The sequence below is a fragment of the Barbatula barbatula genome, assembly GCF_947034865.1.
Source record: "Barbatula barbatula genome assembly, chromosome: 20".
In the NCBI taxonomy this organism is placed as follows: Eukaryota; Metazoa; Chordata; class Actinopteri; order Cypriniformes; family Nemacheilidae; genus Barbatula; species Barbatula barbatula.
The window spans coordinates 9289218-9317067 of NC_136783.1; the positions used below are offsets into that span (position 1 = coordinate 9289218).

General features: G+C 39.8%; 1 protein-coding gene across 7 annotated transcripts; it reads left to right on the top strand.

Moving 5' to 3' along the window:
- Positions 1-585: 585 nt before the first annotated feature.
- mast3b (microtubule associated serine/threonine kinase 3b) lies at positions 586-26808 on the top strand. Of its 7 annotated transcripts, none has more exons than XM_079482858.1 (28): positions 710-970; positions 3409-3495; positions 7015-7097; positions 8210-8282; positions 8498-8518; positions 8882-8957; positions 9565-9722; positions 10299-10374; positions 10458-10667; positions 15978-16079; positions 17122-17254; positions 17341-17411; positions 17495-17580; positions 18119-18327; positions 18422-18560; positions 18643-18775; positions 19138-19303; positions 19438-19539; positions 19737-19859; positions 19964-20076; positions 20606-20778; positions 21438-21559; positions 21868-22068; positions 22789-23015; positions 23101-23223; positions 23348-23484; positions 23573-23754; positions 23841-26808. In XM_079482858.1, the coding sequence occupies exons 1-28, from the start codon at positions 927-929 to the stop codon at positions 24809-24811; spliced, it is 4341 nt and encodes a 1446-aa protein (XP_079338984.1). In that variant the 5' UTR covers positions 710-926; the 3' UTR covers positions 24812-26808. The 7 variants fall into 7 exon arrangements, with proteins under 7 accessions (XP_079338986.1, XP_079338984.1, XP_079338985.1 ...); XM_079482857.1 differs by having other exon boundaries at positions 730-970; positions 8207-8282; XM_079482860.1 differs by lacking the exon at positions 8498-8518 and having other exon boundaries at positions 586-970.
- Positions 26809-27850: the final 1042 nt, after the last annotated feature.

Here is a 27850-nt window from a genome sequence, read left to right on the forward strand (position 1 = left end):
ACAATGAACAGCACTGCTTCAGAATAGCACCACCACAAAACATGTCATTTCTAATCTCATAACTAAAGTGGTTTTGACACAGATAGCAATGCTGGGTGTTTGCTGACTTCACTTCTGTTCATCTCCCATTTACAATCGGCAAAATAGAAAGGGAGAGGAGAAGGTAGGTCCTCGTCACTATGGTAACAGAGAGACCTCGGCTCTCTCTTATTTTGCAGCGTTCAAGTCCTCAACAATGCGAAAAAGATGAGAAAGGAAAGCCCCAGCACGTTTAACGTTACCAAATTTCCTGCCGACGGAAATGACAATATGCGAGATCTACGGCTGTTCTGCAGTCAGAGTTATGGGCTGGTTCTTAGGTTAAAAATGCTACGATTAGGGAGTTTTTAACTATTAAGTTATAAGTAGTCGCTCGTGCGTTAATGTAAGTGTTATGTCGATGACGCAATATTTGCCAAATCGATTTCTGCACGCACTGCACGCTACTGACTGTAGCGCAGCCAAGAAACGCAAGCAGCTCATTGGTCGAGAGCTGACGTCGAAAACTTTAAGTGTGTTTTAATGAATCATTCAAATAAAAGGTGTGACAAATGTTGAAACGACAGGCCCTGGGGCAGCTTTCGGTGGTCTCTTGGTGTTGTTTGTTTTTCCACCTGATCACGACCAGACAGACAGCAGTGTATTGTTGAAGCTCACACCTCCCCTGAGCGATCACATGGTGACCGCACCATTCAATCTCGATCATCTCTCGCTCGCAGTCACTTACAAACATGACTTCACTTTAACAACACGAGCTCGCTGTTTCCGCCGGTTGTAATGGAGGGCGCGCGGAGTTTCGCCAGATGTTACGCGACGATGCGTGTTTGACCGCACTTTGTGTTATCTCGCCCGCAAACCCGAGGATCTGTACTTCCACTTTATAAAAGATGAAGAGGAGAGACAAGCTGAAGATTCCCTCCCTCACTTTGGAGTAAGCTGAAATGTTCATTTCGTTATTGAAATGTTGTTTTATCCATTATTGACTCGCTTTGAGGGGAAACCCCCGCGTGCTTGTGAGTTGGTGAGATTGGCAACAAGAGAAAGAGATTTGAACACAATGTATCGCGTGCGTGTTAAATTGTGTGTCGGTGTAAATACGTTTAAGGAAAGATTGCGTTACTGAAGTATTTGCGGAAGCAGATTCCATGCGCAGTAAGTGCAAATATAACAATACGGATGGACGGATTGTGCGTTGTTAAACGAATAGATACATTGCGTATTAAATTGTTTATTTTGTGACGCAAACACCACCTTTGCTTTTGTTTCATGCGCAATAACCTACGCGCGCGTTAAGGACACAATAACACGGCGCGTGCTTCTTAACTAGATTGTAAAGCCTTCCATTAAAATGTCAGTGTTATGCACAGCAGCCCATAATGCTTATTTGTTTGACTTCAACCTGTGCTTTTGCAGTTTTATGGCTGCTTTAACTTGGCTTCTATTTCTGCCTTATGCTGGTACATCACTTGCCAGACAGTCAGGTCACATGGACTGTTGGAATGGCCTTTACTACTTTAACTTGCTGGCATCTGTCATTTTATTGGATTTATTCCACATCACGTCGTATCATTGATGCAGACATCACATTTCAGTTCAATGGCATAGGCACGGACTCTCCCGTCACACTTTCAGGATTCTACTATGAGGTTCAAGCCTTTGAGTGCGAATAAGAGTGGAAGTGTTCTCACACTTGCGTTATCGCATCCGTGGCGTCCTCGCAATGTTTTCCTGCTTTTCTGACACTTCCCTTAGCCTGCCTTCAGAGCTGATCACTGCAGGTTTCCAACCCTGTCCTCCCACTCCGAGTGAATGTAACCGACCCCACAGCCCACCGCATTTTCAATCCCAATGTGTAGGAGCGCACATCCGGAGCCTTTCTTCAGCAGGGCATCTCCAAAATGGATAACTGCTGATTTATAAGGATTTCATACCAAAGGATCACTGCAGATCTACTTCGCAGTACACAATCTGCGTGTTTCATACAACATACATGGATGCACTGAGAATGGCTGAAAACGCCATAGCATCAGATTGTTGAGCGCAGGGGGTAGTGTTCACAGTTCGGTCATCTCCAGTTCTCTCTCCTCACCATGACAACATCTACTTTTACTGCACCCGTTGCTATCCGTTGCAATGTGCGGTGGGCACGCACAAACTGCCAGGCAGTGGCAGCCATATTTGTACAGTCATGCATAGCTAATGTTCAGGTTAGATTTTAGATCACTCACATACAAATGTGTTATGCAAACCAAGTACATCAAAGTTCAATTAATTCTCTCCTGGGTATATTGGTACATAGTCTAGCCGTGCCAGTAGTAAAAACGTACATTACCCTCATGGAGGTCACAATGATCAATACCTGGCTGCATGCAGTTGAACATGCATTCAACCGTCATAAAACTCTTGTGCTCTTTCATTTCGATTTTGCTCCTTTAATTCTGTTTTAGGTTTAAGTGATGTTGTGCTTTAAATCTTTACAACCTATCTGGTTAGTTTGAATACACATTTTTAGCAAGCTAACCTGATGACAACGTTGAATGGAATGAAGGAAATACGAGAAACGTGGTTTTCTGGTTCCTGTTATTGGCGTTTTATCTTAATGCGATGCTAATGCGTCGGTTGCAGTGGAATTAATAGTTATGACGGAAGTAAACAGAACGTAACTTACATTTTTAAGTATAATTTACTGCAGTGATGCTGGCAGACGGGCTCCTCCTGACCAGATAGAAAAGGGTTGAGGCAACTGTGAAATATTTGATGTTGTAATGATGTACTGCTATAACCTATTTAATATTCCAAACCAAAAGCTGCGAGGTGTCTGATTATATGAATCATGTTGTATATAAGCTCTTAATCATACTTATTATATTGTTTTAAATGTGTAATATATGGCTTGTATTACTACACTGCATCAGAGATGTAAGTGGAAATTGTGTAACTTGATGGAAAACTCAACCACGCAATTGACTGACAGGCAGAGAAGAGCATCTGAGAATGCCTAGGGCTGTCACATAGACAAGAATTCTGAGGATGCCTATTTCAGTGATATGTTCCAGGAAGGAAATATTATGCCTGGTAGAAAAAAGGTTTGAAAGCTTACAACATGGTTTAACATGGTAATATCTTCTCCTTCGAAATCCCTGTTCACAACACATCATACATCTCACTTGAACCTCATTCATTCTTTGGTTCATTCATTCTTTGGTTCATTCATTTACTCACGCATTCATTTGTACTTTTTTTATTTCAGCATCATCTGTACCATTATGCCATTTAACTAAATTCCAAAAGAATTTTGATTTGCAGTATAAACAGGCCACATGCACTTAGTCAGAGCGCTAATGCATGTTAACGTGTCTTGCTTTTCAGTTTGTCACCTAACCAGAGTCCCATCATCCTGAGTCCATGCAGCCCAGGCAGCCCCTGCAGTCCTTTACAATCCCTTCATCCCTGGAGGTAAGACAGCTCATTCACATGACAGAATTATACTGAAACTGTCCTATAGAGTAACAGGACTGGCCCTTTAAAGAAACCGTTTACCCAAAAATAAAAACGTACTCACTCGAATGCCATTACAAGATGTATGAATTTCCATCTTCATTTGAACACAGTGTTTAAATGAAAAAGGTCATTTTAAGTCAAAACGATAGTCTGAAAACAAATAGCATTTTCAGCTTATTTAGTCAAATTAAAACCAAATCAGCCAGATATTGTTGAATGACTAGATGATGTTTTTGAGTATTAACTTTTTTTGAGATAAGGATAGTTAGGATGTTAAGGATAATTTAGATGTATTTTAATACTTCAATTAGAGATCAATATATTTGTAGACAAGACTTATAAATATGAATTAAATATAGGCATATTAATAAAATATATTAGCGAACAGGTTATAAAAAATGCTTTTTTAATTGACAGGTCATTTAGGTCAACTCCATCATACACAACAAGCATGCTATTTCAATGTGATCTATTCAACAACATTGTTATGCCGTCAGTTATCTAATAATGGTGTTCAGTAAAATAACTAAGTGACGAAATACATTTTCTTTTTACACTATTTGTCACGGATGGCACTGGAGTCAGACAGGTGGTTAAAAGATATACTCTTTATTGCAGAAACACAGATATGGTAGATGTATGAATAGATAGGTAACCAGACTGGAACGGAACAGCAGCGTAGATAAAGTCTCTGGGATGAAGATGGCTTGAAGAAGGTATTCCTTAGGAAGACGATTGAGCCATTAGCAGAAGCGAGTCTGAGAGTCTTGTAATGACAAGACCAGACAATGAGATGATGACTGCTTGCTGAATATATAGGAGGTGGATTGATGAGGTGCCGGTGATGGTGATTAATATTCAGGAGAGGTTGAACGAGGTTGATGATGGTGGAATCCTGACACTATTACTTGTCAACTCCATAGCTTACAAGTTAAATCTTTAAGACATATAACGAATCTGTTAACAAATGTCAATATTTTGACCATCTTAACCGTGTGCTTTACAGCGGAGCCATGTTTGGTTACTGCCTTAATAAATGGCATAAATGGCACGATTTATCACACAATATTGACAGAAATTATCACACTTGGAGGACAGAGTTGACATGTTAAAGCTATGACTGCGAAGACTTCCACGTTGTTTAGTTTAAAATATAATAAAATACAAAACTAACCAGACCGTGTGTCCTACTGTTGCCTCCAAAATTAAAATATTTAAGCATTGAGTACATATTTTCTTTAGATTTACATTTAAATGTAAATCTAAAGAGAATATGTACACTTTAGATTTAAATTAACTATTGTTTTTATTATCTGTGAAATTTTAACCTAAAGACTTTGTTTAAGAAATGATGTATCCCTTATCTCAAGGATTATTACTTTATTATTGACGGATTTGCTTTTTGGCACATTTTATAAGCCTTTGGGGACATATATATACATAAAATTACATTTTTAACAAATCACACACACATTTGGGATTACATGAAAGTAAATTTAGACTTAATTTTTTGGATGAACTCATTAGTAAACAGGACACACACTTCATTTCTTTTTGTTAAAGGGGAAAATACTCTCATATCTGTAAAGACCATTTTATATTCTTATGATTCATATTGGTTTTGCCCATATTGCATTTATTTGACTATAGTACACAATTCATCCCCTTTAGCTAATTTTTAGCTTTTTTACCCCACAGGTATGCACAATATAACTCACCCATCTCTTGTGTAATGTTTAATTTACTTCTGCTTTGTTAAATCTTAAAGCAGTTTTTATCATTTTTAAAGCTCTGTTTTTTATTATTGCCAAAGGTAAATACAGAAAAGTATACATTTACAATACATTAGAAATAAATGACAAGTAAATAGGATGAAAAGAACAACAGTAACAAAACAAACAAAAACAAGGAGAAAAGTCAATCTAAAGCTCTGTTTTTTATTATTGCCAACGGTAAATACAGAAAAACATAAATTTACATTTTAACCAAGAGTGCATTTACAATAGATTAGAAAATAAATGACAAGTAAATAGGATGAAAAGAACAACAATAACAAAACAAACAAAAACAAGGAAAAAAGAAAATCTAAAGCTCTGTTTTGATTAGCTCTCGCGTGAAGGTCTGACGTCACTCGGGAAACGCTCGCTTCAGATCATACCATCTGTGAAACGCCGCACGCGTTAGTTAACACATTACTTTTAGATGTAAAAATACATATTAATATAATATTTAAAGGACTAGTTACACATCATATCTGCCAAATCCGTTAAAACAAAGACATTTTATTGTCAACTAAGATTCGTTTGCCCGTGTTCACAATTAATGGTACATTCCAAGCTTATCACCCGGCAATCAGTCAACACCAGAGAAACAACATCCACAACACACGGAGCATCTCACTCAGTCCCGGGCTACTCGTGCTATCCCGTGTTTAAATCATCGGAGGTGAACCAGTAACTTTCCGCCAGCTCGGGGCGATGCTTTTGATATTCTCAACTTTGAGCAAGTTGCGCTGCGAGTCTATGCGAGTCCCGCGAGCGGCAGCGTGTCGCACAATAGACGCAGAAGCGAGATGAAGCCTTGTGAACCAGACGCGTTCCCCTCCGCCTCTCCTCTTGATGTATCCAGTCTAGACGTGCCCTCATGAGTCGACACTTCGTTTGGGTTTTGTGTTTCGGTGTCGCCTGGACGGTTCGCACGGTAACCGCGCGCGATGTCTGACCCGAGTTATTGGAGCGCTGTGCCTGGCGGCAGCAAATCGCATTTTGTGACTGGTGCGATGCTCAAGCGATCCAAAAGGTAACGTGGTACATTAGATGCGTTCAAACTTACTGCAGCATTAACTTCTGTCATCACGTGTGTCGATTTATGTCGTGCCTCTATTGGGCACACCGTAATTCAATGGCCGGGCTCAAATCGTAGTGCGCTGCCTACCTAGGCTGCATGTTTGGCCATCGAGTCGAAATGTGTAATCTATTCGGATCGTGCTGATGTAGCTTGACACGATGCTTAACCTTATGCTTTATTTAAAAGTCTCAGTGGTTGTAAAGACTGCTGTCTGTCTGTGCATTGATTGACATCTGTGTTTGCAGACTGAAGGTTGCATGCATGCTTCTGCAAGAGGCGTTGCATGCATAAGTGTGATATCACATGCTTAACTCGATTCACAAGGGAACCAGTTGACTAATGCAAATTGCAGTTGTGTCGAAGGACACCATCTCTGCCTTCCAAAGCTGTGAACTCCCAGTGCGGGCTGAAGTCTTGCCACACCGGTGCCTGTATACACTACAGCATTGTTTTGTCCTAAACCAGCAGAGCAACATAACTTAACCTTTTGAAGAGCGGAGAGCTGCATTTTCCTATCAATCTTGCTGGTTTTACTTCATTACGATGACTTAAAGGAGCCGAGCTGGGCTGGATTATGATGAATGGTTTGTAATAATCCCTCTCTCCCCCTGTTTGTGTGTGTTACAGCTGTCGCAGCAGTAATAGAAAGTGCCTTGGTGTTGGAACACCGTCGCCAACCCGCCCTCTCTCACCTCTCTCTGCCCACACAGGTAATACACGCTGTCACATGACACCTGCAACTGCATGTACTGACATGGAGCTGGGCGATGACTGTTGAGTGGCTGGATGTAGCCGTAGTAATACAATATTTTCCACCCGTTCCCCCTATGTCTGTCATGATCGCCGCTCAACGATTATTTACTGTCTAAAGTCCTTATTAAGTAGCTTTTCACAGACGTTTCACATTCCATCAACATCTTTCACACGTCATTTGCATGTCTCACTACCGTCTGCATCCCCCGAGGTTATTATAGTTTACTAAAAGCATTTCTGTTCGTTGAAACAAGTAAAGTATTGACCCAAATATTATTTTGAAATGTGGGCTGAACAATTAATACAAATTAGTTAAAATTGCGGTACTCAAATGATCAACTGAAAAAAACGTAACTAAAATGGACATGGACATTAATTCAAGTTTATATTGACATTAAAAAAACGAATAATAAAATGACAAAAGCACATTACACCATTGCAAAAAGTTGAAATTAACATAAAACTAAAAATATCTAATTCAAACCATTAATAAAACTGAGAACAAAAATATAACTGTAAACTTTGACTACATCGTTTTAGAAGTATTAAATCATGCTGCTTTTGCAAACCAATGCGATATACACGTTTGCAATATCCTAGTATTATTATTAATTTTTCATTATGATGCATGTAAAGCTGCTATGCAACAATTGTGAAAAGCACTATATAAATAAAGTTGATTGTTTGATTGAATAATTGTAATATTTTGCACAGCCAAAAGTGGAGTTTTCTTGTGTCCTATTAAAGCACAAAGCTGAGGCAGTAAATATTGACGACATCTCCGAGCCACAAAATCAACCTCTCACGCCATTGGCTCTGCAAGTGTTGCTATGTTGGTTTGGTTAAGCAGAGCAAAGCTTTGATTGTGCCAGAATGTTTACACTTGTTTTTCAAAAGTCAGCCTGAGTATGTTGTTGTTATCATATCAATTTTTCTTCCAAAGGCAGATAAATGTCTTCAACTATCAGATTTGTGAAACATCTGAAGTCACCGTGTGGCGTGTCTTAAATCATGCAGCTTACATAACACCGTGCTGTTTTAAAATGTCCTCTTGTTCCTCTTCCAGCAGCCAGCAGCCCTCTGGACAGCCCAAGAAATGTGTCCGCTGCTATTTGCTCGCTCAACTTCCCCTTTGCCCGCAGGTAGACAAACCTTCTTATTCTTCTTCAGTTCATAAACAACAGTTCATCTTGTGTAGATTTAGACAAACTCTCCTGGTATTCATCAACACTTACTAGATTGTCGGCTCACTGTCAAAGTCTTATTATTGACTCTTATTAAGTGGCTCTTTATCTATAGACCTCACTAAGCGTTCCATCTATTTTATCTCTCTTCATCCCTCTCTATTTTTTCTCAGCCACCTGGCTCGAGCTGACAGGTAGCCAATCTCTTTTTCACACTAATATAGTCATGCTTCAATCATCCTGTATATTACCGTGACTCTGTTTACTGCATACTGTTCATGAAATTCTGTCTTTCCTGGCTAATGTATTAATGTGGCTTTCCTTTGTGTTACGCTCCAGCTAACAAGATATGACTTTTGCCTGCTTCTGTATGCAAATCTAGCCTTTCTAAAACTGAAAGCATTTGCTCATGAGGAGTGTATTTAAGATCTACCGCAGCTGTCCACAGACATTTTGACAATCTTAAAATGTTATTCTTCGTATAATTAAAACGTGGACACAATAGTAATTAACATATAATTCAGTATCGTGAAATGCTCTTTGTTTTCTGTCTGTAGAGCGGAAGGGAGAAGGTGGTCTTTGGCTTCACTTCCATCTTCTGGTTATGGCACAAATCCTCCCAGCTCAGTCTCAGTATGTATTTATAAATACAATGTGTGGTGTCAGTCATAGTTGAAATGTAACCTTATGATGAAAATTTTGTCACTTTTGCCACATATTCTTTCCTTTTTGAAACACAAAAATATTTCTTTAAAGGGATATTTCACCTGAAAATAATCATTCTGTTATAATTTTCCCACCTTCAATTTGTTCCAAATCTGTATAAATGTCTTTGTTCTGATGAACACGGAGAAAGATATTTGGGAGAATGCTTGTAACCAAACAGTTCTTGGACCCCATTTACTACCATATTTGGAAAAAATACTAAAATATTTTTGTTCTGTTGAACACAAAAGAAGATATTTAGAAGAATGTAGGAATGCAAAATGTTCTTGAGCACTTTTGACTAACATAGTCATTTTTCCTACTATGGTTATTCATGACAGAACTATCCCTTTAAAAAACGATTTTGAATTTCAAGTGTTTCTTTTAACATCAAAAGTGCAAAGAAATAGAGAAGGTTATAAAAGGTCCTTATTAAATTTGAGGTTGTTTGTAATCAATAATAGCATATTGTAGGTTTTAAGCTCTTGTTGTTGTAGCCGTGTACGTGTTATGCATTAATGCTCTGTTGTTTCAGTCATCGTCCTCATCTCAAGAACGACTCCACCAGCTTCCATACCAACCCACACAGGACGAGCTTCATTTCCTTTTTAAACACTTCCGAAGTTCTGATAGCATGACCGAGGAAGATGGGCGGCCTTCTCCGTTTATACGACCCCGGTCACGTAGCCTTAGGTAAACAAACACATGCACGAATGGATTGATGGTGGTTGATCATTAGGGATTAATTGTTTTACATCCTGGAGTGTTGTTTTTAGGAGATTTTATTTAAACAACGGCAACTGTATCGGATACATTAGTTCTGCTCATGCGGGGTAACATGAGTTTCCCGATCTTACTTCCCCAACTTCATCTTGTTGTTTCATATTTGTTGTTCATGTACTAACGCATAACGTCAGAATGAATTTCTCAGATGAGAGTACCTATGACTAATAATGAATTCCCAGGCTTAACGAAATATGAGTGTATTGTGAAAGAACCTCAGTCAAGGATGAGTCAGAGAACGTGAGACTGAATTCACTATGATGTAATTCAACACTGGACTTGGAAATTTGCATCCAGCCAGTTGTGAGACGCAAGACGTGAAGTGGGACTTAAGAACTCTGGTTAGAGGGATGAACTGAGATACATTTCAGTGCCATTATACTAAAAATCAGCACTCTTGGAACCACTGACTAGATGTTATCTGCAATGTGTACAATAAACAGTACTTACAACCCACAAAACAAAACCTTTCCTTCATTGTTTCAGCCCTGGACGAACAGGTGGTTCATTTGATAATGAAATTATAATGATGAATCATGTCTACAAGGAGCGGTTTCCAAAGGTATGCGCTGCTTGCTAAATAGATGAAACCTCCTAATTATCTTCCTCCGAGTGTTGCTAAACGTTCGCTTTGTCGTTCCTCAGGCCACGGCTCAGATGGAGGAGCATTTGCTGGACATCATCCGGCATTATTCTCCAGACAGCTCGTTGCCGCTGGGCGATGGAGTTCTGGGGTTTATTCAGCATCAGCTGGTGGAGCTGGCCAGAGACTGTCTGGATAAATCCCAGAACGGTCTGATCACATCCCTGTACTTCATAGAGCTGCAGGATAAACTGGAGAAATTGTTGCATGAGGTGAGGCGGCAATCTCCGGTTTAATGTCTCTAATAAACAATGACTTGAACATCTTTTTGGATTCTAGTTAATGGTGCTCTGATTGATCGGTTGCCGATCATTATCACTTAAATAGTTTGATCGGCTATCTCTATAACGGACGATCAAATGACACAAAACGTGTAGACTGTAGGTGTGTCTTACTGCTGCGCTGTGCAGACCGACCAGCGTATGAGGTCTGGTGGACCGTTCAGCTCAGTCACTCACTCACTCGTTCCTCTTGGTTGCAGTCTGAGGGAAACTGATACACGTACACGATGCTGATGAATTTGGTTTCCCAGAGTGATAACTGAACCCCCGAAAAATGATACACCGTGTGTACGGAACCAAACTCAATGACTGTGTTTATGACATAACTAAACGCCCATCAGAGATTTGTTTTCGTCTGTATGTGAGATGCTAAAAAACAGCAAAAAATAAGTCTGTTTGAACAGATTTTACATTGGGCTAGCTGCTTTCAAGAGCTTTTCTCCAAAGTGTTGCCAGATCTTCATTGAAAAAAATCCGCAAACAAAGAGAAGTTCAAATTCAACCTTAAAAAACAATGTATATGTTATGAGACCCAAAAATCTCTTATATCCGAATCTGACCATTTTTACACCTTAAGTTTCAAGCTTTATAATCTAAGACCAAACAACAATCATAAAAGTGATTAAAAATAAATGAACATGGCAACACTGCAAAAGAGCACTCTCTAACAAAACACAGCACGTCAGTCAGAGGTACTTTAGTTTAGTTGATGGACAAAAAGTGAATCTTAGCTGAAAAAGAACAGATACCAAACGGTTTTAATTCTTACAGCTGCGAGACGCAAGTACGTTGCTTATATGGTTACTAGTGTGTCAATCATCACAAATGCGGACACATGAAACTATCAGGGCACATATTCCTGCATTTAAATGTGGTTGCCACTCCCGAAAGTTTGCAGTTTACATGTGTTTTGACAAGTTTGATTCTGTTGTTTTTCATAATTATTAAACAGGAAAGCCCTGTTGTACTCTAAGCTGTTCCTATGGCTGCTGTCATTTGTTTTCTTTCTAAAAAGTGAGAGGAATATGCTGTTTGTAAGTTGTCAATGTATGATTCCTTTCCATCTCTCAATTCATAGGTAATACACACTGTTCTTAGAAATGTTTAATTGAATAATTATACATGATAAATAGAGGGTAGGATGTAGATCCTGTGATCTAAATACAGGTTCTAAAGATCTGTGATCGGCCCAAAAATCCTGATCGGAGCACCCTTAATTTAAGTCTATGGTGTGTTAAATATAAAACGTATTCCACAGCCTTTCCCAAAATATGTTGCTTCACATGGAGGAAGTGGTTTTCACTTATTTCAGAACCAGATATACTTTGCATACCATAAAAAACTGCCAGCTGTATTTTGCTGATGTGTGGATGTCGCCAAAATCAGTTTGATAACCTTTTTTATTTTACCAAACCAGCAGGTGGTTTGGCAGGTTATTGTGGTTAGGCAGCGCTGTGGCGTTGAGGCAGGGCGATCAGGTTGACAGTAATGTGAGAACAATGTCGTATTCTGTCAGCGGGGCAGTGATGTGATGCTTATCCCCTGCCGTCTTTTATGACAAAATAAGATCTTATTTTCAATAGTAACTGTACTTCACCTAATGAATGCGAAACATGTCTCACGTTCCTAAGTTTTTTTTTTACATTAATACTCTTCAGATTTTTTCACAAATCTATCATCTGGATATCACTCCGGCTGGTGTTTTCCTGTGCTTAATTTCCCTAAGCGCCACATTTATTTGCATACACGTGAGCGTTTGTTGTGTGGGCTAATCGTGTGTGTCATCTCGGGTACGCGTGTGTATCCTGCAGCTTAGGTTTTGATTAGAAATCTACATTTCCCCTTTCCAGCTCCGTTCTCGTCTTTGCAACTACAGGGTGTTAGTTTCCATAGCAACCCTTACGCCTACCCTTTATGTAGTTTTCAGACAACCCCAGGCAAGACTCTGCGTGCGCTGTCAGTTCGCTGGTGCGCTGTGGATGTCGTGCTCATAGACGAGGCTATTAAAGTGTTTCCCACCAGCCTTAGTCAGCGGTGCCATGCGCAGGGCCACTGATTCTGCAGAGGTACTGCGCTTGTGACTGCCCTACATCTTTAAACGGGAACTTGCAGTGATTGATAGTCAAATCTGGTGGTTTTGTATTTGTATGTGGTTGTACCAGTCTGTTGATCCTTTAGATCTCTTACAAAAGCACAGATTTTTCTCCAAAGGTTTTATGTTGAGAATCGGGGTTGGACCAGTGTCAGTTCATATTCGACAAATACATTTAAAGGCCCACTGAAAAGAAGTGAAAACGTGACGAAATCTTAGCCACAATAGTGCTTAAAAAAAGATTGGAGCAATTCGTAACCACACCACTAGGTGCCACTAAATTTAAAACACTGGACATTTACATTTTTACTTTATTGTGTTTGTTTAATCTTGCGCCATTCAAAATTTCTCATTAAGCGGCTCAAATAATCCCTGCTATTATTTGTTCTTTATTTTTTAATAATTGTAACAAGGTATTTTTGCTCACGTCAACATGTCATTGTACTTGCAGTTCACTCTGTTGTCTGCTTGACTTGATGCCATCATGACTTTCAGTGCTAATAAAAGAATGCCTTCATTGTTTTTATGTGACGTTCGTATTGGGGTAGAATCATCCATGTTTCTATCTTGCGGTGGCATTTGCCCGTCTGTGAAACATGAGTCATACGTCTCATGGGGCTGTGAGGTTCTTTAATGCTGATTTGATAGCACGTCTTCCTCACTTTGTTCAGCTCCGTCAAATACATAAAATGCAGTCATTTTAGTTTATCATTAGAATTCGCCTGACCGAGGGTGATCTACTTTACTTTTTACACGAGGAGACCGCTGCTCAAGATAGATTAATGCTGTTTTTGTGTATTGTCGCATTTGTTTTTTGCTTTGAACGGTACTTGAATAAGGTTAACTTTTTTGCATCAATTGCATTATATAGTGAAAATGTTTTATTCTGGTATAATTTACTCAACATGTGGATGTTTCAAATTTTGTAGTCTCAGTCACCATTCACTTTTGTTGGATTAAAACTGATGTTGTCGCTCCCTAATATTGCATCTGACATCTCTTTTAGTATTTCACGAAATAAACTAATCAACACATGGTTGTATGAATGTTTTACGCAATATTCATTTTAGGGTGCGCTGTCCCTTTAAATCCATATATTCAGCAAGTATGTAGAGTTGATTAAAATTCACACAGTTCATGGGTAGGATTTTAATCCTGTTAGCACCAGTGCACATGTAGTGCTCATTTACCTCCCACGCCCACATCCCACAAGCCAGCAGATTCCCATGCTTAAACAAGCAAAAACATTCCAGCCACAAGCATAGGCTCCTGCGTTTAGGACAGATACAGGGTTTGATGAGTGTCGCATTATGCTGCTGTTTTTGATGGATCTGTAATGATATGCGTTGGTTTAATAGAGCCCGCGTTTGCAGGAAGGTTAAACCGGACGTTTTCTGCGCTTTAAATTTTTCCCTGGAGTCTGCTTGTGTTAGTCATTTGCTGGTGCAACTGAAACAGTTGTTTCTGTTTTATATAACCATCATCCTCCCTCTCTCTGACCCTTAATATCAAGAGTTATTATTGCTTACTTGCTGTATGTCAATGACATCTGTTATGATTGGCTTAAATCGGCATTTTGGGAAGTTTAGGGTGGGTGCCAAGTAGTGCTTAATGTGAATTAGGTTTTACACAATTTAAGACTGAAACCTTTTTTTGAGCAAGTACATAAAATGCAGTATTCAAAACCGTTTCCTTACACGGATTCACAATCACAACTGTAAGCATATAACGATTTATAATTTGGGCTATACATTTTGTACAGTTAATAATAGTTTGAAATAATTGTATAAGTACTTGAAGTCACCCGCAATGTTTTGTTTCAAACAGTGATAGAGATAGAAAGGCAAAAGCTTACATAACTTCGATAGACTTGAAGGAGCTTTCAGCAGGGTGTCCGCGTGGTCTCAAAAAGTATAAAAAGTTGAAAAATAAATTGAGAGAATATTAAGGCCAGGTTTTAAATGCCATTTCCAAGGTATAAAATTTTGTATAATCTTTACCATATGACCTCTTTGGACAAATATGAAAAGTTTGCCTGGATTAAATCATCGTATAGGCGAATAGTGGAAGGGCCATTTACACCCGGTTGTTAAACAACATCATTGACTCGTGGGTAAATGCAAGTTTTGATGCAAATGATTGGAGGATAAAGAGTTGGAACCATGGCTGAGGGCCGTCTCGGGAAGAACGTTGAGATGTACTGCTCTGTGTGTCGGAAGGCGATGAACGTAGCCTTGTTTCTCTTTCCCAAACCTTGCGTTGGGTTAGTCATTCAATTAATGACCTAGGGCTTCATTCCCACCCTTCTGATTTATGTTGCATTATTAAAGAATTATCACAAACACAGACTGTTTACTTGTGCTATCTTACAATCAGTATATAGGAAATGTAAGTAAAAGTGTTCCCAATGATTAAAACGTGAAGTGGTCAAGAGGTCTTAAAATGAATGATGAAGGTCTTAAAAATAATCAAATTTAGCCCCATTATTTATGTATATACCCGTTCAATAAGGTCGAGTTTTGGAAGATCACAAAAATGAAGATCTGTGATTAACAAATGTTTATGATTTTTACATGTTTGTCTATCAAGATAATCTTTACAAACACAACATTTGACATTGTTGAAGCCTAAATGCAGTCGGCTGAAGTAAAAAGCTAACATGATGCAATAAACGGATTGAACTACGGTCGCTCTATATCAGCACCACCAAGCCTCTGCCAACCTTTTCGAACTTTATTAAAAATATGTTCCCCGGTAAGTTATTACTCAATGCGTATAAATCTCACAAATAATGCAACATGGACACAAATCTCTAAAAACGTGGATGGAGATTCATTCACGATGACGTCTAACGTTCCTGACGAAGGAATGTGATCGCTTTTAGCAACTGTCGTTTTTAAGTTTTAAAAGTCATTCAAATATTCATCATCAAATATTTTGAGGTTTTGTCAACCACAGACCTTATTTCAGACATTTTACAAAAAACCCAATCGACTTTGGTGCGATGGAACTGGAAGTGCGAAAATGCTGAATCACTTCTCGGGTTTGCGAACAAAAATACGTCATGTCTATTGTGAATATTATAACTATAAAAACTACAACTAAATACATGACATGATCTATTTATTTTGATGTTTTTGTTTATGAAGGCTCTGGAGCGATCTGAGAGTGAAGAGGTTACAGTTATCACTCAACTGGTAAAGAAGATTCTTATCATCATCTCACGTCCTGCACGACTGCTGGAGTGTCTGGTAAGATCCTACGCTGGTTCTTCATGGACCCACATTGAATATTACTGAGATCGAATGAGAAATGCATATTAACCAGTGGTGTAGTTGGGGCCATACGCTCGCATACGCTGTATGCTTACTTTTTCCAACGCTGTTATAACGAATTCTAAAGATCAATATTAGTGTCATCTGTTCAGGGCCTCCGGCTCGAGAGAGATTGTCACTGAATTCATGGGGTCTCTTGTGCTGCTTTATCTCTTTATGATATTGCAATGCATCGCAAAGCTTTGATATATCACAACTTTTAATAATAGCTTTCTTTAAATGATACGCGGTTGAATGAAACAAAGCACTTCCATAGCCGTTTAAAATAGCACAAGTCAGAATCCTTACATTTTTTGTGGGCGAGGTTAGGAGGAGAGACGTAAACTGATTTGCTTGTCAGTCAGCACCAGTCAGAATTGCTTACATTGGATGTTTTTTTTTTCTTAAAATCATTTTGCAATCTAGCCTATAATAATCCAACAGTTTTCATTTTTTGTCTTTTCAGCCTTTTGGCCTTGTGTTGAAGGACACTTTTTAATGAACTGTCGTGTTGTAGGGGTACAGAGTAACTTGCATTACATTCTTCAGGGAGAGTGCTTGATTTTGCGATGCATCCCTATTTAGAACCAGTTGCCACAAATGCAGTGTGTTGTGTGTTTTGACTGCCTCAGGTTTTGTGCATGTATGATCAAATCATGCAAAATAAATATAAACTCTTTCCTGTCAGCATTTAAAAAAAGTTTGCCATCCAGCTGCACCATTTTTGATCATTTTAATAAACTTTGGCCCCCAGAATATTTTCAAATTTGTTGTTGTTCTACCCATTCTCAAATGTGGGTAGGTTTCATCAAATATATTTTAAGCAAAAAGTTCAAATGTGTTTTTGTTATTTGCTTTGGAGCTGTAGCTGTCATCTTTCAGAAGATGAGTAAAAGCGCCCCCTTTTGTTTAACAGTGAAAACCTGGAAAATCAAAACAACATGTTTCCGTTCCTGATTTTATTTGTGCCTTTCTGTAGGAGTTTGACCCGGAGGAGTTCTACCATCTACTTGAGGCAGCAGAAGGTCACGCGAAGGTCGGCCAGGGCATCAAAACCGATATTCCCAGATATATAATCAGTCAACTGGGGCTTAACAGAGATCCACTTGATGGTGCGAAATCTGACATCACATTATATTGTTGTTTAGAAAACCTCTGCGTGTGGCTCATTCTATTGTGTTTCTTATCTCTGTGACAGAAGTTGTGCAGTTAGAGGAACAGTACGATTCAGGGCAGACACTGACAGTTGATTCTGAAGACTGTGGCGAGGTAAGTGAGCTGAAATGGAAATGACCTCACTGAGGTTTATTCGATGTCACTAACAATAAACCTTTTCCTGTTTCTCACTGCAGAATAAATGCTTACCCACGCCGCCACGAAGGAAACCACTGGAGAGTGATTTTGAGACCATTAAACTCATCAGTAATGGGGCTTATGGGTAAGCAAATCATAGCCCGAAGTATGAATACGATTACTTTAGAGGCAGAATAAGGACACGCTCTCAGCTTGAACCAAAATATTACCTTCTTTGTCACATTTAGGCTTATATTTAATCGCGCCATACAGTCTGGATCTCATTGCTGCTTATTCACCCACCTTGACTTTGATACTTTGATTGACCAATCAGAGATTTCCTTTTTACATGTCATTTATAGCTGGGGTCATCATTATCAATATAAAAAATGCTGTTTCTATATTTATTTTGAAAGATAAATGGTGCATCTGAATAAAGTACAGAGTTACTAAGCCTTTAGTGTGGACATGACGTTACACTTAAAGTCAGAACTGCCTGGTGCAACCCTACCCAGATGGTGAAAAGACTGTGGGCGGTCCATCTGAGGCCCAGACTCTAATCTTCCAGCTTTAATCTCATCCAGACTCATTACATCATCTTGTTATCTTGAAGAGCAGGTAACTGCCAGAATCACCCAAGCAGCCTGCTGGTTTTAAAGGTCGCTTTGTTTTCTGTCCTGCAGGGCCGTGTATCTGGTACGGCATAAAGAAACTCGCCAGCGATTCGCAATGAAAAAGATCAACCGGCAAAACCTGATTTTGCGGAACCAGATACAGCAGGTGTTTGTGGAGCGAGACATCCTGACGTTCGCGGAGAACCCGTTTGTGGTTAGCATGTTCTGCTCTTTTGAGACACGGAGACACCTGTGCATGGTCATGGAGTATGTGGAAGGTCAGGCACTTTACAATATTACTTTAACTTGTATTACTTAGCAGTGATGCAGGAAGTCTTATATGAACAATGATGTCTGTGATCTGATTTTCAGGTGGAGACTGTGCTACATTGCTGAAGAACATGGGGCCACTTCCTGTGGACATGACCAGGATGTATTTTGCAGAGACGGTCTTGGCACTCGAGTACCTCCACAGTTACGGCATCGTGCACAGAGATCTCAAACCAGACAAGTGAGAGACGATTGAGAAACCTGTGAACATGCGCCTGTTTGTGAATGTGATTGTTGTTAACAGATATGTTAACCCTTCGCAGTCTGTTGATCAATTCTATGGGACATATTAAACTCACTGATTTCGGGCTCTCCAAAATCGGCCTCATGAATATGACAACCAACCTGTATGAAGGCCACATAGAGAAGGACACCAGAGAGTTCATTGACAAGCAGGTGAGCTTGTTGGTATGAATGAAACCATAATAGTTCACATAAGGGAAGAACTACAAACTATTTCATTAAAAAGTCTGTCATGTGTTTATTGCTATGGCCATTAAAACCAGTATTTCTCAATATGCGGAGCTATGCGGCACAAAAATGCCCGCTCCTGATTGGATTGATTTGCATGACAAAAATAGCTTTTGTCATTGTATTTTTATCGTGTCATCTAGTTAGGCCATAGTTTGGATTATAAAGAAATAACCTTTATTAGTTTTATTAACATTTGTTCATTTTTACTTTTCATTTAGAAATGTATAAATCTATTACGAATCTCTATTTTGATACTACATGTGTGTTGATTGGCTGCTCTATAGGTTTGTGGCACACCGGAGTACATTGCACCAGAAGTGATTCTCCGGTTGGGCTACGGCAAACCTGTTGACTGGTGGGCCATGGGCATCATCCTGTACGAGTTCCTGGTGGGATGTGTCCCGTTCTTCGGAGACACACCGGAAAAGCTGTTCGGACAGGTGGTCAGCGGTGAGTCCAGATGATTCTGTCTGCACTGTTAACCAGCGAGACACAGATCCCAATTAAAGAATAAGGAAGCTTTACAGACTGGCTTAAAACAAAACCGCTGGATGAGGATTTGACACACGTTGTTCTGTATGCAGATGAGATTATCTGGCCAGACGGAGACGATGCCCTTCCTGTAGACGCTCAGGACATGATCACACGATTACTGAAACAAAGCCCGCTGGAGAGACTCGGAACAGGTACTCTTGTTATGTAACGGCTATTAAAACTGTATCTGATGTTTGGTGTTTTCTCGATAGATAAGCGTGATTGTGCAGGTGATCTATTGGCTTGAAAGAGGGATGTTTTTATACACTGAGAGAAACCATTATTTCAACCAAACTAAAATTGTGTAATGCAAGAAATAAAATGATAGTTTTTTTATGCAAATTCATAGGTGGAGCTCCAGAGGTGAAGCAGCATATGTTCTTCAACAGTCTGGACTGGAACGGACTCCTGCGTTTGAAGGCTGAATTCATCCCTCAGCTGGAGGCAGATGATGACACGAGTTATTTTGACAGTGAGTCTCTGCAGCCGAGAGCTCTGATAAGATGTGCTCATCAACTGAGATGCAGTCATTCGTTTTTTTATGGACCCCTGAAGTTGTGTTTTCTTCCCGTGTAGCACGCTCTGAACGCTATCACCATTTGGCTTCCGATGAGGATGAGGAAACAAACGATGAAGAGTCTTCCCTTGAAATAGGCAGATTTTCCTCTTGGTCAAATCGATTTAGCAAGGTTTGCTTTTGTTCCATCCTACTGTAGCATTTAAAGGGATACTTCACCCAAAAATTTAAATTCCCTCATTATTTACTCACGAACAAAGACATTTATACAGATTTGGAACAACTAGAAGGTGAGTAAATGAAGACAGAATTAGCATTTTTGAGTAAAGGATCCCTTTAATAAGATTATCTGTGAAACCGTGTGATATATGCTTTTCTCCTTTCTGAGGATGAGTGTGTCTCATCTAAACGTTGAACATATGAGTCATATTTAAGAGTACTTGCTGTTGTGGTTGGCGGCAGATGTATTGGGGAGGGACATTCTCAATGTCATCCTAGAGAGAATTTGATTTGACACAAGTACATGTAGTTTGTGGAAATAAATGGTTTAGTCAACTTTTAGCCGTTCAATTTAAACTTAATTCTCTTTTACTTCATAGCGTCTTACATGTGACTCATGATGTTTAGACCAAGCAAGCATGGAAACTCCAGTATTGAAACAATGGCATTTTTCCCTATCCTTTTTTTCTATTATTTTCCAGGTGTACAGCAGCACTGAGCATCTGGCCACTCCATCCAACCTGAGTTTCTCCTCCGACCGCAGTCACAGTGAGGAGATTGATGACCGGGCTGAAGGGAGAGATGCTCATTGCCATGGAGAGATCCTACGGCAGGCCTCCACTGGAGATAAGAGACTCTCTGCTCAGAGAGCCAGGTGAGAGCGCACTTTTTAGATGTATACTTGGTTTCATACACTACATTTAACACAGAGTTCTCTTGCTACACACCTTTGTTACCCACATTCCAGTTTTCTGAAGGAATGTGGCATTTTTAAGTAGTCTTTATACTTTTAGTCTTTCATACATGTTTAGCTTACACAAACAGACACCTCATGCAACAACCAATCTCATTTTGCAACACGTTGCACGTACATATATTTTTTGGGGATAGTTCAACCAATAATTCTGTGATCGTTTATTCACCCTCATGTCATCAAAACCTGTACGACTCATTCTTATGTGGAACACAAAAAGAAAAACTTTTCGTGTTCAAAAAGTAGAAGTCAATGGGAGCCGGTGTTGTTCGGTTCCCAACATTCTTCAAAATATCTTATTTTGTGTTCTGCAGAAGAAAGAAAGTTTGAAATACAGGTTGAAAAGGGTGAAAAAATTACTTATTACTTACTTATTTTGGGTTGAACAATCCATTAAAATGATAGAACACACTCAATAAAACATATTCAGATTTATATTTAGGGATTTAGCACACACTTATCCAAAGAGACTTATGACATCAGCATTTGTTTCTAAAATGTAAAATGACGGTATATGTTAATGGTCAGCAGTCAGACTCTTTGTGTTTGATCTCTGGTAGCCTGCGGCCTCGAACCTCCTCCAGCTCTTCTCAGCCAGAGCGCGTTGTGAGCCCTCTAGTGGTGAGCAGCACACACAGTCTGGAGGCCATGCCTCGATTTGCTCTGTCTACAGATGATGAGGGTAAGTTTGAATTGACATGTCATAATAGCAGGACATTAATGGGAGAATGATCTTCATATTCAATATGTTCTATGTTTGTGTGGGTTGTTCCACCAGGACATAGTTTCAAATGTACTTGAATCATTTATTAAATTAGTAAATAGAGAAAAATAAAAAGTTCATCATTAGTAATGATATTTATCTGGTTCTTTGATTTCCTCCAGCAATGTTCATTATAGTTACACACATCAGGGGTGTTTTGTGACAGGGATAGTGCTAAATTTGGTATCGTGGAGTCGTGTTCTGACATAAACCTTTTATTTCTGCAGCTGAGGTTGTCGTATCCAACCTGCGACGAATCAGACTACGTAGCAACAGCACTGGAACAAAACACTCATCGCCAAGGGAAAAAGGGAGTACTCAGTGCTTCGGAAACCAGCTGGAGACGCCTGATAGGCAGCGTCTCTCGCCAGGACGCAAAGTCCCCAAGTCTGCATCTGTGTCCACCCTCTCTCTCATCATCACGCCAGGTCAGGACCCACACACTGTTACCATAGCAACACTACAGAAACAGTCTTCTCCTCCTCCTGGAACATGATGTTGTATACACTCTTGAAAATAAAGGTGCCTGAAAGGTTGCCATAGAAGATGCATTTTTGGTTCCACAAAGAAGCATTCAGTCGAAGGTTCTTTAAAGAACCATCTCTTTATTACCTTTTTAAAATCTGAAGAATCTTTTTATTAACTTAATATAATCAGAAGGATCTTTTTTGCCACAAAGAACCTTTTGTAAAACAGAAACACTCTTCGAATGTTAAAGGTTCTTTATGGAACCATTTAAAGGTTCTTATAGCATTCTGAAGCACCTTTATTTTATTTTAGAGTATACAGTAATAAAACAGAATTTTTAATTAAATATATCAGCTTCTATTTAAGAGAGAAAGCTGCTATTATTTATAATGATTCATTTATTTATTATAAAATGATTTACTTATATTTGAGGAGTTTGATTCCAAAATGAGAACTTTATTATGTTATCATGTTTTTGTGTTAGTAAGCTGTATTTTTTTATTCTTATTGCTCAAATAAAAAACAACTGCAGTTATTGATTGATATTAATTGTTATACACAATAATAAAAAACATGATTTTTGAAAAACTTCATTTTGAAATCAAACTCTTCGTTTGTTTTCGGTATTAAATATTTTTCATTCACATTTTTGTTACATTTTCATCTTTTTTAACCTCCAGATGACGGCAGTGGAAGCCTTCATGCACGCTCCATTTCTCCCCGCTCGTTTTCCTCTAACCCGTCATCTCGAGACTCCTCCCCCAACCGAGACCTGTCACTCAGCATCAGCAGGCTCCGCCCCCCAATCATCATTCACAGCTCTGGGAAGAAATACGGCTTCACCCTGCAGACCATTCGGGTATACATGGGCACCAGTGACATCTACACTATACACCACATGGTCTCGGTGAGTGATACAATAGGTTTTAAAGCAATACGCTTTAAAATTATAGAGTTCAGGTGGTTTATTCAGATTTTTCCGGTTCTTTCAGGGTGTGGAGGAGAGCAGCCCGGCTCATGAGGCGGGTTTGCGAGCAGGAGATCTGATCACTCATGTGAATGGAGAGACTGTACAGGGTCTGGTGCACACAGAGATGATGGAGCTTCTTTTGAAGGTACTGTAAGGTTCAACAATACTGTCATCTTGGTTCTCACATGCCTGTAAATCCACTTTTACAAACCGTTGGATATTTGAATATTTCAGTAAACATCTGTTGTTATTTTATGTACAATGTTCAGAGTGGAAACCAGGTGTCCCTTCAGACTATCGCTCTTGAAGACACGTCTATAAAGATCGGGCCGGCACGCAAGAGCAGCTGTAAAGGCAAGATGGCCCGCCGCTGTAAGAGAAGCAGATGGAGGGACAATCAGGATCGGTCAGTGCAGCTTTTTGTGCAGTATAGTTGCATTGAGAATATTTTGATGCACATGAGTGAACCTGATAAATCTGTTGTGTTTATTCAGGAGACGGAGCGTGTTAAAGAAGCTGTCTAAACAGAGCACAGTCATTCACAGCAGTCGGAGTTTCTCCTCCGGTCTGCATCACTCTGTGTCCTCCAGCGAGAGTCTTCCCGGCTCTCCCACCCACAGCCTTTCCTCTGGACCCACCACACCCTGCAGGAGTCCCATCCCAGACCACAGTGCCGGTATGACCTCACTTTTTCACCTTTTAGGTTTAAGAGTACATTTACATGATTAAAACTGAGAATTAATAATACTGTTATTCATTTAGATGCCGGCCTCCCGCAAACCGCCTCACAATGTTCCTCCAGCTCGCCGAGTTCACCGGCGGTCCAAATGCGCCCCAGCTCGCTGCACGGCCTCGGGTCCAAACTTGCCAACCAGCGCTATACTAAAGTAGGAAGACGGAAGTCCACCAGCAGCATCCCGCCCTCGCCTCTCGCCTGCACCTCTTCACCGCAGGCTCTATCCCCCCAGCGCTCTCCCTCCCCCCTCCCCAGCATCTCCAACATCTCCAAAACCCTTCACCACTCCTTCCACGGCAAGACCCTCTCGCCCCCCACCATCATTCGGCACGTGGTCAGACCCCGCAGTGCCGAACCCCCGCGCTCCCCTCTGCTGAAGAGAGTCCAGTCCGCAGAGAAACTCTCAGGGGCTTTATATGCAGACAAAAAACCTCACGCCCCCCGCAGGCACACGCTAGAGGTCCCTCATAGTGAAATGGATGTTCCGGGTGACGTTGAGATAGAGGCAGATCACAGCAGGCTTGGCGGGTACCTGTGCGGACAGCGGTTGAGGGACTGGTCAAGTGACCGCATGGAGCAGATTGTCGTTATGCGCAAACTGAATCTATCCGAGCGCCGGGATTCGTTTAAGAAACAGGAAGCTGTGCAGGAAGTGAGCTTCGATGAGCCGGACGACAGAGCCCCACAGATTCCTGCTCAGACCAGCACTAGGCCGGTGTGGATAACAAGCGATGTGCAGTCGGAGGAGGAGGAGTGCATGGTGAGGAGGAACCCGCTGGTTCCACAGATCGCCGTGCAGGGATCTGAAAGCGAAGAAGCGGATGAGTGGCAGTTTTGCTCGGATGAGGAAGAGGCGGATGAAAAGGAGAGTCAGAGTGGCCCTCACATGGACGGAGATGCTTCAGCAGCCACGCATGAGATCGCAGAGACAGCCACGGATACGCCGAAGCCAGAGAATAGTAAGATTCCAGACAAGGCCAAATTGAAAGAGAGATAAACAAAGTGAAGTGTGTTAACGCAGTGCTTCATCTGCTCTGGGGTCCGCTGAGATCATTTGTGTGCACTGTTACCATGCAGAATTCAGTTACAGAGAGAAGTTGCTGTTTTTTTATGTCAAGTGAAGCTAGTCTTCAGCATGGAATTTTTGCTTTTGGGTTTTATTTATGCACATTTGAATTATGTATGTAGAACAAAAAAAGAGGAACGCTGTGCGAGTAAATTTTTTCTGTGCGTTCTGTGTACCTGTGGAGGAACGACATTTTAATCCGTGTTTAATTCCGAGTTCTTTGTTTTTGCATCAGTGGCGCGTCTTATTTAAAAGCTGCAAGTTTTAATAGATTGTGAAAGAAATGTCCACATTGTGGAATATTACACGAGAAGACCCACATGACAAGAAGTTGCAAAAGCGTTGGAAATCATTTTAAGGGAGGAATAAAGGTCTTTGTGTGTCTGCCATGGAAGTTTCTAGTGCAAATTGGCCCCAAAAAAAGTTTAAATTTCATGCTTTGAAGCAAATATTACTTTTACACAAGATTGAATTTTTCGTCTGGATTTTAAGATGAGGTTTAAGTTGTTTTTAGAGTAAGAAGTCCCTCCTCAATGCTTCATGCAGTAATGTGTTGTTGATGCAGAGTTGCAGTTGTTTCACTTGTCACATTTGTTTAATTCAATTTTTGCTGCAGAAGAACGTTAAAAAAACGATCTTGTCATTGATTTCTTCACATTTGTGGGTAAAACCACTTTTCTTCCAAGGTTTTTGGTTTCATGTTGTTTTTACCCTTGGAATGCATTTATGTACACATCACTTAATTTGATACTTAAAATAATGAAAAACATTTTCACGGGTGCTAAGAGGAACCGTTTCAAAGCTTCAGATTTGGTATGGGAAGCATGCCGCACACGTGTCATCTGGAACTCATCTACGTGCACTGAACCCACTGCATCATGAGTTTTCGTGGACTGTTGACTTGTTTCCCACATGCTTTTGTACCTGGAATAATGATGATGTTTACATTTTTTTATACGTGTGGACTTCTACATATGAATGAATGTTAATCGCCACTGTTAAAGACAAATCTGTGCGGAACTGGAGGTGGTGGATAGAGGTTTTAGGTTTAGGTATTACGGTGGCTTTATTGTTAAAAGAAGGCACATACAACAAATACTGCACACATCAGACTGGATGTTTCATATGAATTATATGCATGACTCTTCCAAAACACAAATGGTTATTAGTTACATTTTACTGTTGTTTGTTTATTTTGGGCTTTTACTTAAGTAAACAGGGCAGTATTTCTATTGCACATATTGTTATAAGCTGCATGAGAAGGTGCAACTGTATGTTCGTCTGTCAGGATTTGATTAATGCTGTATATTTATATTACTACTGGAACGGCACACATTCAACAAAAACATTTCTTACATTTTTGAGGTTTTTGGTCAATTGCAACCAATGTCGCAACTTTATGCATTAGGCTGCTGGATTGCAAAAATGTACATTGTTTAATAGGCTGTGTTTATTTCTCTTTGACTGTCAGCCGAAGGTTTGCATGCTGCATGTTAAGTGAATACACAGTAAGCGTTGGCATGGCGACATAAGTGCAATATGTGTTTAATGGTATAACCGAGCCTTTGAATTACAGTGATTAAAAGCTTCATGTCATGCAGACCTTGTTGTGACATCTTATCCCTCTATTATCACAGACTTCTGTGGATGAAGTGTTTGCTGTCTACAATCTTAATGTGTGGATCCCAAAGCCACTCTAAACCTGTTTTTACAGGTCTGTGTGACCCTCGCTGCCGTTTCATTCACAGCGGTGAGAAATCCATCATCTCTAGACCTTCTTGTGGTGAAGGTCTGCTTCCATTTTTCAGAATCGTCAAGAAATCTTGGTCCATGTTTGGAGAAAAAAATGATTTTTATAAGTATTTTGTAATGTTGTTATAACTGTTTGTCTTATGTTTTGTAATAAATCATTCACTGATTTAAGCGGGAAGAGCTCTGACAGTTCTTTTGTTTTTACTCTTTAGTGTTCACATGCATTTACATCTGCCTTGAATAGACTATGCATCAAGACATTTTGGATGTTACAAGGTGTTTAGATTAGTAAATGTACTGTACTGACAATATTTTCACTCCATTTTGAAATTTTCTTCTCGTAACGCATTCAAACACGGGTTCCTAGTACTTGGATTTTGGGTAGTTTTAAAAATACAGAGCGGTTGAAATAGGCACACAAAAACAAAAATTGCACAATTCAAGTATGATGCAGGATTAGTAAAGAGAATGAATCATTCTTGTTAAGGATGGAGGTGTTAAGCTGTTAGGAGAACAGTTTGAACAAGCCAATTGTACCTCCGCTTTTTGCCTTCTGTTTCAGTCTCAGAAAATTCTACATTCATATTTAGATGCTGTACTTTTGCCAATATATCGATTATCGCCTTCCACTGTTAAATAATTATCGGCCAAAATGTACATATCAGTGCATCCCTAGTTTTAAAAGATGTTTTGTTAAGAATAATTTTCCATAGTCAAGTGAATTGTCCCATCCATAACAAATCATACTTCATAAAAGGAATGACGAAAATGTAAACTAAGATAACTATTCAGTGGTCTATGAAGAGCCATCCGTTCTCCATTTGTTGGGTATTTTTGCTTCTGGTTTGTACATTTTGATTCACAGAAATCCTATATTATATAATATTTTTGACGTCTGGACTCTCATCCGTGGTTTAGCGTAACATACAGATGGCTCAACATACTGGGAGTTCTCTAAAAATGTACATATAACATCCACAACGCTGGAGTTGCTCGTCTTCCTTTAATAAAGTAACCAAAACTCTAAATCTGTGTTAATGGTTAACCTCACTTGTCACAATGTTTGCTTTTGTGTGGATTAAAGCATGTACTTTAGCACTATCCTTCCTCTCTAATACCTTCATGTCTGACTCATCTGGACTGCAGAAGAGACTCAAACATGGGGAATCATCCCTGTACTCCATCTCCAGCCACTATAGACAGTATTTACAGTGTCGC

Coding starts and splice junctions, on each gene's coding strand:
- mast3b (XM_079482857.1), top strand. CDS start 927: ATGAAGAGGAGAGACAAGCTGAAGATTCCCTCCCTCACTTTGGA. Junction 8,519..8,881: donor CACCTGGCTCGAGCTGACAG/GTAGCCAATCTC, acceptor TTCTGTCTGTAG/AGCGGAAGGGAGAAGGTGGT. Junction 8,958..9,564: donor ATCCTCCCAGCTCAGTCTCA/GTATGTATTTAT, acceptor CTGTTGTTTCAG/TCATCGTCCTCATCTCAAGA.